The following is an 18801-nucleotide window of genomic DNA, read 5'->3' as shown; positions in this document are numbered from 1 at the left end:
GTCTGCATGCGGCCTGCGTACCTATCTTTAACATTAGGTGCGCAGGTCGTGCGGCTGTATGCGGATGTTTCCACATGCGTCGTTTTGACGATGCGGAAAAAAAAAGGAATTGCTACAAGCTGCATTCTACGCTGGTCGCCGCATCGTCAAAACGACGCATGCGGAAGCATCCGCATACAGCGGCACGAGCTGCATACCTAATGTTAAAGATAGGTACACAGGCTGCATGCAGAAGTAGGCGGATCTATCGGCCGAGGGTGGGGCTTCACAGAGGAAGTCTGCAGCCCTCCGCAGCTCCTACAAACTCAAATGTGAAACCGGCCTTAGTGACAGAGCCAATTTGGTACTTAATGACCGAGCCAATTTTTACAATTCTGACCACTGTCACTTTATGAGGTTATAACTCTGGAACGCTTTAACAGATCCCGCTGATTCTGAGACTGTTTTTTGGTGACATATTGTACTTCATGTTAGTGGTAACATTTCTTCGATATTACTTGTGATTATTTATGAAAAAAATGGAAATATGGTAAAAAAAAATTAAAATTTAGCAATTTTCAAACTTTGTATTTTTATGCCCTTAAATCAGAGAGAGATATGTCACAAAAAAATAGTTAATAAATAACATTTTTCATATGTCTACTTTGTATCAGCACAATTTTGGAAACAATTTTTTTTTTGTTAGGGAGTTATAAGGGTTAAAAGTTGACCAGCGATTTCTCATATTTACAACACCATTTTGAGTAATTTTGAGGGGTCTATATGATAGAAAATAACCAACTGTGACACCATTCTAAAAACTGCACCCCTCAAGGTGCTCAAAACCACATTCAAGAAGTTTATTAATCCTTTACGTGCTTCACAGGAACTGAAACAATGAAAGGAAAAAATAAACATTTGCCTTTTTTTTTTGCAAACATTTTACTTTCACAACTGTAAAAACAGAAATTTAACCATAAATTCTGTTGTGCAATTTCTCCTGAATACGCCGATACCCCATATGTGGGGGTAAACCACTGTTTGGGCGCACCGCAGAGCTTGGAAGAGAAGGAGCGCCGTTTTACATTTTCAATGCGGAATTGGCTGGAATTAAGATCGGACGCCATGTCACGTTTAGAGAGCCCCTGATGTGCCTAAACAGTGGAAATGCTCCACAAGTGACACCATTTTGGAAACTAGACCCCTTAAGGAACTTATCTAGATGTGTGGTGAGCACTTTGAACCCCCAAGTGCTTCACAGAAGTTTATAACGTAGAGCCGTGAAAATAAAAAATCGCATTTGTTTACACAAAAATGATCTTTTAACCCCGAAATTTTTACTTTCACAAGGGTAACAGGAGAAATTGGACCCCAAAAGTTGTTCAATTTGTCTTGAGTATGCTGGTACCCCATGTGTCGGGGGACCTCTGTTTGGGTGCACGGCAGAGCTCGGAAGGGAAGGAGCATCGTTTTGGAATGCAGACTTTTATAGAATGGTCTGCGGGCATTATGTTGCGCTTGCAGAGCCCCTGATGTACCTAAACAGTAGAAACCCCCCACAAGTGACCCCATTTTGGAAACTAGACCCCCCATGGAACTTATCTAGATGTGTGGTAAAAACTTTGAATGCCCAAGTGCTTCACAGAAGTTTATAATGCAGAGTCGTGAAAATAAAAAATATTTGACATCTTTCATGAAGTCGTTATTTCTCCTGTCACGTGTAATGAATATCTCCTGCAGTATTACTAATGCCGATTCCAGTGTCGGTAAATGAGACGAGAATTAGCGTTATGGAAGATGAGTCTATGAGGAACGTATTCAGCTGCCGACTCCGAGGAAGAAACTGCTTGTTGTCTGTGGCCTAAATATATAGGTTTTATTAGTAGATGTAAAGAAGGAAACTAAACACTGTAAAATAGCAAATATACCATTGCTGCTTGGGTCTCCGCATTTCCTGGTCAATCCTAATAACCTTGTGTTTCCTACAGCCAATCAGTTGCCTAAGCAGTGAGTAACATAGACAGAGATTGGGAGCATGGAGATGTCTTAGTAACAAATTCAACTTATGTTCTAGTCCATACAAGACTACAGAATACAACATCTCGGTGTATCTCCTCATTTGTTTCCCTTATTATCTCCAGTAATTGTATTATTACACAGGATTCTTATGATGTTGCATCAGCTCATCTTCTTCTCATTCAGGTCTCTACAATACCGGATCCTCTCTGTGAAGATCTTCTATATAAGAGAATTTTCCTGATTTACCCATCAAGGATGGAAATGGACAGAGACAAGATGGCGGAGAGGATATTACACCTCACCCTAGAGATCCTCTTCCGTCTTACTGGAGAGGTGAGAGATTCTGATGACATCACATTACATCATTCTTATCTATGGGAATAACAGATGGACAGAACTGGAGAGGTGAGGACTCTGGAAATGTCTGTAGTGAGATTTATTAATGTGTCTCTCCATAACCAGGATTACACAGTAGTGAAGAAGACCTCTAGTGAGCGCTGTCAGGACCCTGTGTCTGAGATATGGGGAAGACCCCTGAGCCCAATCACGGGACCTCCACCTCGCCCCCTGATACATGAGGATATCAATGACCAGAAGATCCTAGAACTCATCTACAAGATGATTGAGCTGCTGACTGGAGAGGTGACACTGCTGGGAATGCTGGGACATTATACAGTAACGCTATGAAGGGATCGGGGGATGACGGTATCATTGTGTGTATCAGGTTCCTATAAGATGTCAGGATGTCGCTGTCTATTTCTCCATGGAGGAGTGGGAATATTTAGAAGGACACAAAGATCTGTACAAGGACGTCATGATGGAGGTTCCCCAGTCCCTCGCATCACCAGGTAATAGACAGGACTAAATTCAGACGGTCTATAATTATCTGTAGGTAAAGAATGAATTCAGTCCCTGTATGTGTTTCCTCCAGATCTATCCAGTAAGAGGACAACCCCAGAGAGATGTCCCCGTCCTCTTCTTCCACAGGACTGTAAACAAGAAGATCCCAATGCTCCTCAGGATCATCAGGTAGATGGAGAGAAGGAGTCATGAGATCTCCCCTATGATGTGTAGTCGGCTGTGAAGGTCTTGTGCTCAGTCTTGTTTTATCCTCCAGTATTACATGTTTTGGAAAAAGAAAGGACTGACCAGTTAAAATGGAAAAAAAGTTTATTTGGACATGAATGAAAATAAAACAACCTGACTAGGGGCGCACCTTTACGCCAGAAACACATCAGGTTGTTTTTATTTTTTTATGTTTCATCATGTCCAAATAACTTTTTTCATTTTAACTGGTCAGTGTGCCGTAAACATATCCTTTCCATTTCCTACGTTTGCTGAATGCACTCACTTGGATACTAGCTGGGTACTACCCAGATGGAGACTCCCTGTTCCTCCTCCCTGCCTATAATCTACTATATAATTGTCTAAGGGTCACTTCTGTCCTTTTGTCTGTCTGTCTGTCACGGATATTCATTGGTCGCGGCCTCTGTCTGTCATGTAATCCAAGTTGCTGATTGGTCGTGGCAAAACAGCCACGACCAATCATCGACGGGCACAGTCCGGCGGAAAAATGGCCGCTCCGTACTCACCTCCAGTCTGCGTTCACACAGGGTTAATGGCAGCGTTGACCGTGGTATAATGCACTCCGTTACCGCTGCTATTAACCCTGTGTGACCAACTTTTTACTAATCATGCTGCCTATGCAGCATGACGAGTAAAACGATCTAATGTTAAAAATAATAATAATAAAAAAAACTGTTATATACTCACCGTCCGTCGGCCCCCAGATCGACAACAGGCCTTTCCCGCTCGTGACGCTCCGGTAACCGGTTCATTCTGCGATCTCGCGAGATGATGACGTACATAATTGCTATATACTACGTGGGCTGGGCAATATACGACATGGCCTGGGTAATATACTACGTGGCTGGGCAATATACTACGTGAGCTGTGCTATATACTACGTGGCTGGGCAATATACTACATGGGCTCTGCTATATACTACGTGGCTAGGCAATATACTTCATGGGCTGTGCTATATACTACGTGGATGGGCAATATACTACATGGGCTCTGCTATATACTACGTGGCTGGGCAATATACTTCATGGGCTGTGCTATATACTACGTGGCTGGGCTATATACTACATGGGCTCTGCTATATACTACATGGGCTGTGCTATATACTATGTGGCTGGGCAATATACTACATGACTGGGCAATATACTATGTGGCTGGGCAATATACTACATACTACGTGGCAGGGCAATATACTACGTGGCTGGGCAATATACTACGTGGCAGGACAATATACTACGTGGCTCTGTGCTGTATACTACGTGGATGGGCAATATACTACGTGGCTGGGCAATATACTACGTGGCTCTGTGCTGTATACTACATGGCTGGGCAATATACTACGTGGCTCTGTGCTATATACTACGTGGCTGGGCAATATACTAAGTGGCTGTGCTATATACTACGTGGACATGCATATTCTAGAATACCCGATGCGTTAGAATCGGGCCACCATCTAGTATGTTTTATACTTGTGTAATGAGAACGGTGGAGATGGCAGGATTAGAGCTGATCATAGATGTGACTTCTCCATCTGTCTGTGACTTTTACAATATTTGTTTCAGGGTGAAGATCTGACCCGTATTAATACTACAGAGACATATGTGAGAGGTGATGAGTGGCGTAAAGAGGAGATTCCTACATATGACTACCCAGGTGAGTAGTAACCACTGAATACAGAAAAGTCACAGATTCTTCTCAGTCACCAGCTTTGGCTGCTTTATCGGTGGTGTAGTCCGGCCGTATCACAATCGTGTGATCATCATTTTGTCTCTAGACCAAAACTTTCTCTTCAATCCAAAACTGTTCAAATGACTTTGGGTATTAAAAGCCATTTTCTGTAGAATGTACAGCCTGAAGGATCCACCTACCCCCTGAAATTAGGAAATTCTGACCATTACCTGCCCAGATCTGTAAACTACAAAGACAAATAACCTCATACGTAGAATGTGCTGACAAGTTAAAAAATCACTTGAAGAAAAATGTTATTATGGGCCTGTAATAGAAAGCGGAGGGTAATGATGCTGTTGGCTTCCTAAATCCCTGATATCTTATTGGATGAATCCACCTTCTCTCCCTTTTTTGCTGCTGAATGTGATCATATGGTCTCTACAAGACCAGGTCCAGTATTTCTGGCCGAATTTCACTTTTATGATTGACAACAGTAAAGGTGCAGCGAGGCCAAGTGTGAATTTCTGTACAATAATAACAGAGTTTCCCTTTATTCTGACTTTTCAATTTCTTTTAAAACTGACCATCTTCAAACAGGATTGTGATAAACTACATAAAACACATTACACCTGTGCCATGATATATCTCTAAGCTGTGCGTGTGTCTGATGGCTGTAATATACATTTACTCACGCCTGCAGGAGATGTGTTGGCATGGCTCGAGCCCTGGTTTCATGGATTCACTCCTTGTCATAAATTCCATTACTGCACAATCTTTCCTGAAATGGGGGCACTAATACTTTCTGTACTCTTTTCTTTGACTGTCTAATATTTCTTCTTGAAACTCATCTGACAGAAAACATTGATCCTTACGATAGTTTAGATTGCAATGAACCACCAAGCCCCATTCTGTAATTACTTCAGAGAGGTTTCACCACTAGTTACTTTTTTACTGATGAAGACTGTTGAATTTGATCATTTCTTTAGATGTACTATTGACTATAGTCACAGTTTTTGACTGCAATAGTTAGGCTCCAAAACACTCTGATAATCATTTCCCGCAGCCAGCTTTATGTTCCTAATCCGAGCCCATTTTTCAAATCTGACGTGTGTCACTCTATTTGGTGATCATTTTAGAATTCTTCGCAAAATATAAGCCCTGTTTTCTCTGACGCCCATGACTGCATCACGGAGAGAGGGGATCCGCCCACCAAGGACAGGAAACCTACAGATAAAAAGGCGGTACCTCTCCCGCATCAGTTGGTTTCCTGTCCTTGATGGGAGACCTACAGACTCACCTCAGAAGAAAGACATCGTCGTGGGATTCCGGGGCCAATCAGCTCGATTCAGGCAGCAGGGGTCCCCCTGCCTCGGCTGGTGTGGTGACCCGAAGCGCCACCACTGGGGCTAGTGGGCCTCTAGGGTGCGCGGAGAGAGGTAGCAGAGATCACGGCCACCTCTCTAGGTAAGACTCAGCAGCAGCAGCGGTATCCAAGGGGGGGTCCCTCTGTGGATAGGAGCCAACATTTTGCTCCTCTAGCGTCAGTCTGCAGGCTGTAGTTCCCGGGGCTTCTGGGAATCCAGCAACATGCGGTGATGCGCAGCGCCATCTTGGATTCCATCTGCGCATGCGCGGGATCGGGCAAGATTTCGCGCAGCGCGGTGACTCTGCGCACGCGCGGTCGGTCTAAATATTGTGCACGCGCACCGCGATTCTCGCTTCTGCGCAGGCTCTAAGCGAACGGTTCAGGCGCGGGATTTTGTGCAAGACCTTGCGTGTCAACTGCGCATGCGCGGGCAGGCAAAATGGCGCCATCCACCGATATTTAACAGAGGCACACCTGGGTGCAAACTCTTCCAATGGAGACTGGCCAGCGCTCACCAGCCATGAGCGACGCAGAGCAGGCATCTTCCCTGTCCAGGGCATCTCCACCGCCACAGCAGCAGCAGAAGCGACGACCCCAGAAAGGACACCGGCAAAGGGCGCTCTGGATTGCTGCACAGCAAGGAGTCCAGTATAACGTCCGGCTCAAGGGATAAACCGATAACCGACACGGATCGTCCCCAACCGGTATTTATGGGTCCATAAAGTGGTAAGTGATCTCCATGAAAGCTAGTGATAGTGAGGGCCTATATTTGTGTTTTCTTACTATAGGGGAAGAAAAGCACAGGCAAATCTAAGCATAAGATATGTGCCCTGTGTAGAGAGGAACTTCCATCTTCGTGGGAAAAGAGACTTGGCAGTGTTTGCATTCAAGTGACAGTGTCTGAAGGGCTTCCCGAGTTCCGTTCGCAGCGGACCTTAAAAATCTGATCAGGGACCAGGTAGAAGAGACCTTTAGATATCTTAAAGGGCGAAAAAAAGCGAAGGAAGACCAAGCACAGATGCCCGTCTCCTGAGTCCGGTGATTCGGAGGAAAATATGGATTTGGACACGTCTAATTCTTCCTCCTCCTCGTCTTCATCATCATCATCATCATCATCATCATCATCATCTTCCTCGGGAGGTCGTAGTTGCTTTCCTTTAGAGGAAACGGACAGTCTTGTTAAAGCTGTTAGGAGCACTATGGGGCTAACAGACCCTCACCCAAATAGATCAGTTCAGGACATAATGTTCGGGGGTCTCGACCAAAAAAAGAGAAAGGCCTTTCCCCTTAATGAGAAAATCCAGGCTTTAATTAAGAAGTAGTGGAAAAAACCTATAACAAAGACACTACTTACGCCTAAAAGGAAATATCCGTTTGATGACCATTCTTGTTCCTTCTGGGATAAGGCGGCTAAGCTAGATGTTGCCATCGCTAAGGCATCCAAAAAATATGCCCTTCCATTTGAGGACATGGGGGTCTTAAAAGACCCGATGGACAAGAAGGCAGATACCTTCCTCAAAGGTTCATGGGAGGCTGGTGGAGGCCTTAAACCAGCAGTCGCTGCCGCATGTACGTCCCGCTCCCTAATGATATGGTTAGACCAATTAGAAATCCAGCTCAAAAACAGGTCATCTCGTGATTCAATCTTAAATACTTTACCAGTTATGCGTGGAGCTGCTGCCTTCTTAGCAGATGCTTCTGCGGATTCGATCAGACTATCTGCTAGGTCAGCGTTTTTTTTTCTAATGCCGCAAGACAAGCCCTTTGGCTAAAATGTTGGCCGGGAGACCTCCAGACAAAATCTAAATTGTGTACCATTCCCTGTGAAGGAGAATTCCTATTCGGGCCCACTCTAGATGATATATCTTAGAGAAAGCGGGTGATAAAAAGAAATCATTTCCCTCCCTTGCTTTCCCTTCATACAGGAGGCCCTTTCGGAGCAAGAGGTTCTTCCGAAGGAAGCCGGGGAAAAACAAAGATAGGTGGGAAGACAAGCGAAACAAAAACAAGGGTTTCATATTCAATAAGAGCCTTAATGACAACAAAAAACCTGCCCAATGAATGCTTGCCCCAGGTGGGGGGAAGATTGTCCCTCTTTCTCTCAGCCTGGGAGAAAATTACCAGCAGTCCTTGGGTTTTGAATATAATAAAATCAGGACTAAAGCTGAAATTTCAAAAACCTCCTCGTCCCTCTTTCATGACGTCATCACTAAGGTCTTCGGAGGAAGAACAACTAAAATTAGAAAAAGAAGTCATGGGACTAGTGAGCAAAGGGGTTCTCATAGAAGTTCCCCTACAAGAAAAAGGGCAAGGATATTACTCCCCTCTGTTCCTGAGGAAGAAACCGGACGGATCTTTTAGGACTATCGTAAATCTGAAAAGTCTAAACAAATTCCTGGAAGTCCAGTCATTCAAAATGGAAACAATAAAAACCTCAATAAAAATGTTGTTTCCACTGTGTTTCATGGCAGTCCTGGATCTGAAGGATGCCTACTATCACGTCCCTATCCACAAAGATCACCAAAAATTCCTCAGGATAGCAGTCTACATCAGGTGGGTGATATACCATTTTCAATTCTTAGCCCTCCCCTTTGGGCTGGCTATAGCCCCACGAGTCTTCACAAAATTAGTTGCAGAGGTAATGGCTCACCTGAGGGAACAAGATACACTGATAGTGCCATGCCTCGACGACTTTTTGGTAATCGGCTCCTCTCCACAACACTGCGAAAAACAGCTAAAGACAATTATGCATTCATTGAAAAAACTGGGCTGGTTACTGAACTTAAAAAAAATCCAGGTTGTTACCGTGCCAAATCCAGGAGTACCTGGGGCTTACTCTGGACTCTATAAAACAAGAATGCCGTCTTCCATGGGAAAAAATTCAAAACATCATAAGACTAGTATCCAGAAGGCAAGATGTCCCCTCCATAACCCTTCACCAAGCTATGTCCCTCTTGGGATCCATGACGGCCTGCATCCCTGCAGTCCAATGGGCTCAACTACATTCAAGGGACCTTCAATGGCAAATCTTGTCAGATGAAGTCTCTCTAAAAGGGAATTTAGAAAGTCGGCTCAATTTATCTCCAAACACGATTCGGACACTAGATTGGTGGACATCGCAAGACAATCTTTCTCAAGGAGTCCCGTGGGTAACTCCAGTCTCACAAATAGTAACAACAGACGCAAGTCCCAGCGGGTGGGGGGCACACCTGAACGACCTGTTAGCTCAGGGGGCTTGGCCACCATATCCAAAAAAAAGTGTCCTCCAATATGAATGAATTACTAGCAGTCAAGTTTGCACTATTGGAGTTCCTGGATCCCCTTCGGTCCCACCACGTTAGAATTATGTCGGACAACAAAGTGGTGATAGCGTATCTAAATCACCAGGGGGGTACCCGTTCTCGGAGTCTGATGGAGATAACCAAATCAATCTTCCATATAGCCGAGAGCAACCTTCAATCCCTATCAGGCCTTCATATAAAGGGGGTGGACAACTACAGAGCGGATTTCCTGAGTCGTTCCCCCTTGAAACAAGGGGAATGGGAGCTAAATCAATCAGTGTTCACTCAGATCTCAGTAAAGTGGGGCGTACCAAACATAGACCTTTTCGCAAACCATCTGAACAAAAAAGTGGACACCTTTTGCTCAATAACGCCATTGGGGAGCCCTGTTTCACTAGATGCATTCCTGATTCCCTGGTACCATCAACTAGCATATGCCTTTCCCCCTATTGCTCTGATTCCGGCAGTGCTGAGGAAGATTCAGGAGGACGGGGTTCACATAATCTTAATAGCGGGGTTCACATAATCTTAATAGCCCCGTTCTGGCCGAAGAGGCCTTGGTTTTCCTGGATGATGAGGATGTCCATCTCCGATCCATGGGTACTACCGGACCTCCCAAACCTCCTCTCCCAGGGCCCAGTTCATCATCCACAGATGGCAAGTTTACACTTGACAGCCTGGCATTTGAAAGGGAGTTACTAGAAAACAGAGGGTTTTCTCCAGCCTGGTATCTACACTGCTACAAAGCAGAAAACCCGTTACAACCAAACAATATGGGAAAGTATGGAAGAAATTCCTTTCGACCTCAGGTGCCAAAATAGAGGAGGGTGTCCCTCTTAAAGCCATACTTGAGTTCCTGCAGAATGGATTAGGGATTTGTCTGGCCACAAGCACCCTGAAAGTCAATGTAGCAGATTTAGGAGCTTTATTCAACTATGATTTGGCAGGAAACCGGTGGATTTCTAGATTCATCAAAGCAGCCGGTACATCAAGGCCTCTCCCTGTAAAGATTACTCCTCAGTGGGATTTAAATTTGGTCCTTAAAGCATTGACTAAACCTCCCTTTGAACCCTTAGCGGATGCTCTCACTTCTGCACGTAGGGTCAGTGGCATTCAGGCCCTATCCGCTAACCCCCCTTTCACGCAATTCCTCGATGATAGGGTCGTCCGTAAAACTGATCCGGCATATCTCCCAAAAGTAGCATCCCGTTTCCATAGGACACAAGAAATATCTCTTCCCTCCTTTTGTCCTAATCCTAAAAACAAGGAGGAAGAGTCATTACATACACTGGATGTGAGGAGATGCCTGATACATTATATAGAAGCCACTAGGAAGAGTAGGGAGGATGGCTCTCTTTTTGTATGCTTTCAGGGTCCCCGATAGGGGGAGAAAGCATCTAAAGGCACCCTGGCAAGATGGATCACAGATGCCATCAGCCTGTCATACTCATCGAGTGGCGTACCCGTCCCGGGAAATATCAAGCCGCACTCAATGAGACCAGTAGCAACCTCTTGGGCGGAGAAGGCCAGAGCCTCAATTGATCAGATATGTAGAGCTGCTACCTGGTCTTCACCGTCCACATTCTATAGGCACTAAAGATTGGACCTTATCTCCTCTTCGGACCTTACCTTTGGTAAAAGAGTTCTGGAAGCGGTGGTCCCTCCCTAATGTACAAATCTCTGTAATTATCTCCGTGGTGCCCTCATGGGCGTCAGAGAAAAATATAGTTCTTACCGATAACGGTATTTCTCTCAGCCCATGACGGTACCTGTACATTCCCTCCCTTCACTTTTTGGGTGTGCACATTAATATAGTGCCTTATGCTAATACTATAAATAGTCACGCGGTATCTCAGTTGTCTTTAAATAATGTTAAAAGCAAGTCTCTATTCATAGTCTCCCATCGTTCTCTAGTAAACTGATGCGGGAGAGAGGTACCGCCTTTTTATCTGTAGGTTTCCTGTCCTTGGTGGGCGGATCCCCTCTCTATGTGGTGCCGACATGGGCTCAGAGAAATACCGTTATCGGTAAGAACTATATATTTTTTCACTTTCACAAAGTGGAATAGCCAACAGATGGACCTCACAAATTATTTAACAACTTCTCTTGAATCCCAAATTACCCTATACATGGTTGTGTTGGGTTGAACAATTAATAAAATGTTCAATTCTCTAGTTGTCTACTCCTGGACTAATGGATATTGATCATGTGCGCACTAAAGAAATACACCAGACAGACACAGTCAGATGTAAACTCTCCTTGATCAATCTGTGGCTCAGCTCCAAGAAGGACCTTTTATTAGTCAGACACAAGTTTATATAGTTTCTATAAGGGGGCTCGGTTAGCTCTAATATGGGAGTGATCGGATGTATTCCATTGGTTAGTGGGTTGGGCAATGAATAAGTCCATGGGCGGATCCATGAGGTCATCAGGGTGGGCATCACTGTGGGTGGATCCATGAGGTCATCAGGGTGGGCGTCATCTTGGATACTAGCACATGGTCTGCTGATACAGGAAATGGCAGCCATCTTTAGGGTCTCATTGATCATCTTGGATATCAGCACATGGTGTACTGATACAGGAAATGGCAGCCATCTTTAGGGTCTCACTTTGATCTGAGGAAACTTATGTAAGGTTAAACAGTACATGTTATGGGTCTTGAGGTTAATTAGGTATTTGATCTTATGGCTCTCCTCAACAGTCCCCCCTAAATACTTTATTAACCCCTTTTTTTATCTTTATCCCACCGTGGTTCCCTAACCCACCGGTGTTAAGTGTCACTATGACATCATAGGCTTCATGACAATATGGATGCTATAGACACCAGAGAATGTGTGACCAATTATGGGTATACCGAGGAGGTATATCGGAGCGCGTTACCCATGTCCTCGGGACTTTCCTACCTGCTGGATCTATTACTCTCCAGTCTCCCATCTGTTGTGAACTGTGTTTCTGGGCTCCCTCTGGTGGTCACTAACGGTATTGTGTTAGGCATGTCTTGTTGCAGGCCTGAGCTCCAGCTGTGTCGTTAAGCAGCGGGTGTTCCCTATTTAAGTCTCCTCCGGACTCAGTCTCTTGCCTGGCATCGTTGTATCCAGACCTATATGGTCTCCTCCGGATTCCTTTCAGTCTGTCTCATGCAAGAAAAGCTAAGTCCGTTTTGTATAATTTGGATCGTTTGCATTTTTCAGTGTCTTTGTCCAGCCTGCTTAATATTTGATTTTCTGGCTCGCTGGAAGCTCTAGGGGGCTGATATTCTCCCTCCGCACCGTCAGTCGGTGTGGGGGTTCTTGAATGTTCAGCGTGGATGTTTTTGTAGGGTTTTCTGCTGACCGCATAGTCCACTATCTATTTTCTGTCTATCTAGACTAGTGGGCCTCACTTTGCTGAATCTAGTTCATCTCTACGTTTGTGTTTTCCTCTTGCCTCACCGTTATTATTTGTTGGGGGCTTTCTATATCTTTGGGGTTCAATTTCTCTGGAGGCAAGTGAGGTCTTATTTTCCCTTTAGGGGTAGTCAGTTCTCCGGCTGGCTCGAGACGTCTAGAACCAACGTAGGCACGTTCACCGGCTGCTTCTAGTTGTGTGTGTTAGGATCAGGTATGCGGTTAGCCCAGTTTCCACCTCCCTAGAGCAGTATTTATGTTTTTGCTATCTTGCCGGAATATCAGAGATCCTCTACCACTGGGATCATAACACCCATCTCCATGGTTACATAAAATACACATGTGCGACTAACCCTGATGTACACATCCTAGATCTGACCGTCTCGCCCAGGAAGGGGGAATTGGAGTTTTCACCAGTTTGAGACAAGTTTTCCCTTGTGGAAAACCTCCCTTTGTAGCTGGACTTTGACAAGCAGGTCAGATCCTACTCTGTCCCTAACTGTCTAACAAGTTTATAATGTGAGAGATGGATCCAGGAGGCGCTCAGCAACCCTGACCAAAGTAGGAGTAGTCAGAAGCACTTAGTAGGGACCCTCAAATCTCGACTCCAAGGATGTCTTTCTGATGAACTTCTTTACCAGCATATAGTCACCAGGTTGGAAAGTATGGGTACCTTCCCTGGAATCTGGACCTGGAATGGATGATAAAACTTGTACATGTGTTACTGACAGTTCTTTAGTAAGGGCAATTACATAATTTACAAGAGTATCACTTCCTAAGGCTAGCTGTTGTGGAAAATATTGACCCAACCTTGGAGGCCCCCCAAAAAAGAATCTCGAATGGTGTAAGTTTAGTGGAACCCTTTGGCGTGTTTCTGACTGAGTATAAGGCAATGGGCAAAATGTCTGTCCAAGGAAGTCTGACCTCCTGACTGGCTTTCAGTATTTTATTTTTCAAGGTGCCATTCAATCTTTCTACTTTCCCACTGCTCTGGGGGTGATATGGAGTATGTAAACCCAAATCCGCTCCCACCAATGTCCATAGTTCCTTAGTCAGTGCTGCAATGAATGCGGGTACTTGGTCACTCTCAATTACCTCTGGGACCCCATATCTGCATACTACTTCAGTCATCAGTCTCTTAACAGTCACTCCGGCAGTCATGTTGGTTACTGGATAGGCTTCGGGCCATCCTGAGAACGTCAGTCACTACCAGTACATACTCATACTTCCCTACTTTTGGCATTTGAATGTGATCAATCTGAATTCTCTGAAAGGGATAGAGTGGTTTAGCCAAATGTTTCTGAGTAACTTTCTGAGGCGGTGCTGGGTTGCAAGTTGCACACACAAGGCAGGAATTGAAATATTTTTGGGTGACAGTAGAGATCCCAGGTGCCATGTAAGTCTTCCAAATCAGGTCATTCATCCGATTCTTGCCTCTGTGGGTGCCGTGTGCCCATTCTGTCACCGAGGGGTACAGATTACGAGGTAGACAGCGCTTTTTGTTCACCCTCCAGACTCCATCTTCATCCTTTTTTAGCTCCTCCTTCTTGCCATGACTTCTTTTCATCATCTGATGTCTTGTCTTGATGTAGATGGATAATCCTCATAAGAGAGCCTTTAGTCCCTTCTTCAGTGTCTTCTGACACGTACACCGCTGCTTTCTTTTTCCCAAATGGATCCACAGCATAGGTTTTTGCTGTTTTGTCAGCAAAGAAGTTCCCCTTTGCTTCTGGAGAATCCAATCTCCCGTGAGCTTTGATCTCGATCACTGCAACCTCTGAAGCTAGATCCAGAGTGACCACAAGTTCTTGCATGGTAGCAGCATGTTTTACAGGAGTTCCACTGGACGTTAGGTATCCTCTGGCTGCCCAGATACTGCCGAAGTCATGAGCCACTCCGAAAGCGTATCTTGAATCCGTGTAGATGTTGACCACCTTCTCCGTCGCTTCCTGACAAGCCAACGTCAAAGCTTTAAGTTCCGCTTCTTGTGCAGACATATGCGGTGTTAGCGATCCAGCTGAGATGATCTGGTCATGTGTAACCACGGCATATCCCGTATGGAACTCTCCTGTTTCATCTGCAAATCTGGAACCATCAGTGAAGAACGTCAGGTCAGCATGTGGGAGTGGGTCTTCAGACACGTTTTTCTTGGAGGCTGCTTCTTCCTGCATTTGTTCGAGACAGTCATGATTCTCTGATTGTGTAGAGGCATCTTCTCCGAGAGCATCAGTATCATCATCCACATCCCCCCTGGAAAGAGGAAGCAGCGTGGACGGGTTGAGGATGCTGCAGCGGACAAGAGTGACATTATCCGGAACCAAGAGCGAACATTGGAGTCTCATATGACGCTTCACCAACAGATGTTTAGGTTGCAAGAATAGCAATTATGTCATGTGGAGCCATTAAGAGAACTGGATGTCCTCAGATGATATCAGAATTTGGGATTCCAAGAGCTGGTGCAGACTGTATGGCCTTTTTAAGAGCGTAGAAAGCTTCCACGGATTTGGTACATAGTGGAAACGCTGACGTCTTGAGGTCATCGTACAATGGCTGCATCAGCTTGGAGGCATCTGGAATCCATTGGCGACAATAAGTGATAGGTCAGCCAGCTCATCTAAGGCCCATGTCTTAGGTTCTTGGCAGAACTCAACACCAGAGTCCCATGTAGTGTCACTGGCAAGTGAGGCATCATTGAACACGATATCCATAACGGGCCAATATGCATCGCCTGCTTTAAGATTTGGCAAGGAAATGAGATCTTGCCACGTGGCTGAGTGATTCCTTTGGATTTGAAGCATGCTTCTGTTGAAAGGCATCAGCTGTTTTTCTGGATCTGGAAGTTGGTTCAACAGAGTAGCAGCTTGCTGGGGTGTAAACTTGACATAGAGGGTGGGCTCCTCAGACAGACATGAGCATTGGCACTGTTGGTGGTGGCACCTGAGGCGGGAGTAGAGATGGCAACGGGAGTACAGATGTAGTCCCTTGTGTATGAGGAGCCGGAGGAGGTAACAGTTCTGGAATGAGGGGCTCTATTTGGGCAGCTCCAGTATCATGGTGTGGGGTCCAGGTGACACAGGCAGTCTTAAAAGCTTTAACAGTCCTGTCCTCATTACTAATTAATAAAGTAGGGGTCACACAGCGTGTATGATGATTCTACATGGAAGATTGCCAGATTTAGTCACCGCTATGTCCCCAACAGCTATCTGACCACGTGACTCAACAATGATTTGACTGTCAGCTTGAATAGTCGCCCCTCCTGCTTCCACTATAGCTCTAGCTACGCCTCCATTGTGTTCTAACCGAGAATTGGCAGCATTAACAATAGCGTCTGTCTCCATTGTTGCCAACATTCCTTCCCCTTTGTGCTTCCTGTGCTATTGGTATCCCCCTCCCAGATTGAGCCCCCCCTTGTTACAGTTGCCACTGTCCCATACAGGTGTGCGCTTGGCTGCGAGGCAGCCTGTGAGGTACTGGGTATAGGGTCAGTTAGACTGCGTGAGAGTGCTGTTGTAGTGGAAGAATTGGGAGGAGAGGCCGTTGCTTGGAGCATCTCATGTGGGTGTGCGGCTAAATTGGCAGTGGAAGTGACAGTAGAAAGGGTCGGTGCCGGGGACGATCCAGGTGGGAGGATTGCTGGATTCACGACAGGAGTGATAGCGGAAAGGGTCAGTGCCCCATTGGAAACCACTCACTGAGACAGGAAACATGGGTAAAGCCTGTTCACTTCCCGAAGGAATATAGTATTGGCCGTTAGTGGTCATTACTGGGTAACAAGGATTTAGTGATGTGGTGTGTAGCCTTAGTCTGAGATATTCACCGCCAGGAGCAGCACATTTACCATCCACAAAAATGGCTGCCGCCAGAATTACATTTGCCTTCCACAAAATGGCTGCCGTCAGAATTACATTTGCCATCCACAAAATGGCTGCCGTTAGAATTAGCACATTTGCCATCCACAAAATGGCTGCCTTTAGAATTAGCACATTTGCCATCCACAAAATGGCTGTCGTTAGAATTACCACATTTGCCATCCACAAAATGGCTGCCGTTAGAATTAGTACATTTGCCATCCACAAAATGGCTGCCGTTAGAATTAGCACATTTGCCATCCACAAAATGGCTGCCGTTAGAATTACATTTGCCATCCACAAAATGGCTGCTGCCAGCATTAACACGTTTGCCTTCCACAAAATGGCTGCTGCCAGCATTAACACATTTGCCATCCACAAAATGGCTGCCGTCAGAATTAACACATTTGCCATCCACAAAATGGCCGCCGTTAGAATTAACACTTTTGCCATCCACAAAATGGCTGCTGCCAGCATTAACACATTTGCCATCCACAAAATGGCTGCCGCCAGAATTACATTTGCCATCAACAAAATGGCTATTACAATCAGCACATTTGCCATCAACAAAATGGCTGCTATTACATTTAGCACATTTGCCATCAACAAAATGGCTGCCATTACATTTAGCACATGGCCCATCCACAAAATGGCTGCTATTACAATTAACACATTTGTCATCAACAAAAATGGCTGCTATTACAATTAGCACATGGCCCATCCATAAAATGGCTGCTATTACAATTAACACATTTGCCATCAACAAAATGGCTGCTATTACAATTAGCACATTTGCCATCAACAAAATGGCTGCTATTAGAATTAGCACATGGCCCATCCATAAAATGGCTGCTATTACAATTAGCACATTTGCCATCAACAAAATGGCTGCTATTAGGATTACATTTGCCATCCACAAAATGGCTGCTGCCAGCGATAGCACATGGCCCTGGGCCACCATTATACGGTGGTGGCCGCTCAAAGGATATATTTTTGTAATACACATAACTCAAAACTACACTTTCTATTCCTTTCCTCTTCTACCCAATTTTCTTTATACAAACTTTCAGAGACTCTTTCCCACGCCCTAGCAGTAGACAACAATCCATTATCTTCTAGGATACCTTTTCTTTCTTTCAAGACAATCTACTCCAGGGGCTGTAACCTTCCCCCTTCTGGCATTCCACACAACTTCATAAGCTTTTTACATTGCTTAATATGACTCTTCCCTTTACGAGTCGCTACTAATGTACACGGGTCTAACTTGCGATCTGAATTTGGCTTAGCGCCAATACGACAGGACTGCATTAATTTCTCCATCTTTCTATAGATATACAGTATATATATCTATCAAGATAACAAACACCAAACAAACAATAAGACGGGGGAGATGACTCAAACCTGAGATTCTAAAGGGAACTGAGTCTGCAGTACTCCGTTCCTATTCCTTCTTGTCACGTGGTCCCTGTCTGACTTCCGTGTTCCGTACTTTACAAACCAATTATTCCCTACTTAATCAAATTGCTCCCTAACTTACCAGTCCCCGTGCAGAGTCAATTCACTCGATGTCACGAGGCAAAAACTATAATTTTATTTATTTGACTCGAACTGAGTCATCTCACTCCAAGTTTTAATGAGCCGCTACACAATTTATTAGGCGCCGAACTGAGTCATCTCACTCCAAGTTTTACCGGGCCCCCCCTAGGCTGAGTCAATTCACTCAAGGTCCTAGTCTCTCTTATACAGAACTGAAAATCTTATCACAGGCGACAACCATGTACTGTACCACAGACAAAATTTTTTTTTTTTTCTTACACTTGCTTGCTTTTCTTTTCTAAAAAACTTGCTTTTCCTGTTCTAACACTTGCTTCTCCTTCTCTAAAAAACTTGCTTTTCCTGTTTTAACACTTGCTTCTCTTAACTACCAGTCATCTCCCCTCTTCACAACATGTAACAGGCAGTAGGCAACTTAAATATGTGATGGTTCTTGCAATTAAATGACCAGCAGTGGAGAGACCCTTTCTGCCATCTTACAGATACCAAGAAAACTGGACACGGTCAGGCAATCTGCACAGGATGCCCCAAAGGACACAGGTAAAGACTACAGATTATAAAAAAATCAGCAGACTTACCGTGTTCTGATAAGGAGGTGATCAGTCTCCAGGTTCGGG

At 44.9% G+C, this 18801-nt stretch overlaps 2 protein-coding genes across 2 annotated transcripts in view; one reads left to right on the top strand and one right to left on the bottom strand.

The window, feature by feature from the left end:
* The window catches only part of LOC143766594 (uncharacterized), a 225649-nt gene that overhangs the window by 80488 nt on the left and 126360 nt on the right, over nt 1-18801 (bottom strand). The window lies entirely within an intron of this gene.
* Nucleotides 1-18801, top strand: part of LOC143766604 (uncharacterized) — a 44955-nt gene that overhangs the window by 1612 nt on the left and 24542 nt on the right. The window contains exons 2-6 of the mRNA XM_077254406.1: nt 2182-2331; nt 2461-2640; nt 2723-2846; nt 2930-3027; nt 4644-4734. Of these exons, the coding sequence (XP_077110521.1) occupies nt 2254-2331; nt 2461-2640; nt 2723-2846; nt 2930-3027; nt 4644-4734 (571 nt within the window). The 5' untranslated portion in view covers nt 2182-2253. The remainder of the gene's footprint in view (nt 1-2181; nt 2332-2460; nt 2641-2722; nt 2847-2929; nt 3028-4643; nt 4735-18801) is intronic.

This window comes from Ranitomeya variabilis, chromosome 4 (genome assembly GCF_051348905.1).
Source record: "Ranitomeya variabilis isolate aRanVar5 chromosome 4, aRanVar5.hap1, whole genome shotgun sequence".
Taxonomy (NCBI): domain Eukaryota; kingdom Metazoa; phylum Chordata; class Amphibia; order Anura; family Dendrobatidae; genus Ranitomeya; species Ranitomeya variabilis.
The sequence above is the reverse complement of the archived record's forward strand: the minus strand, read 5'-3'. Positions and strand labels throughout refer to the sequence as shown.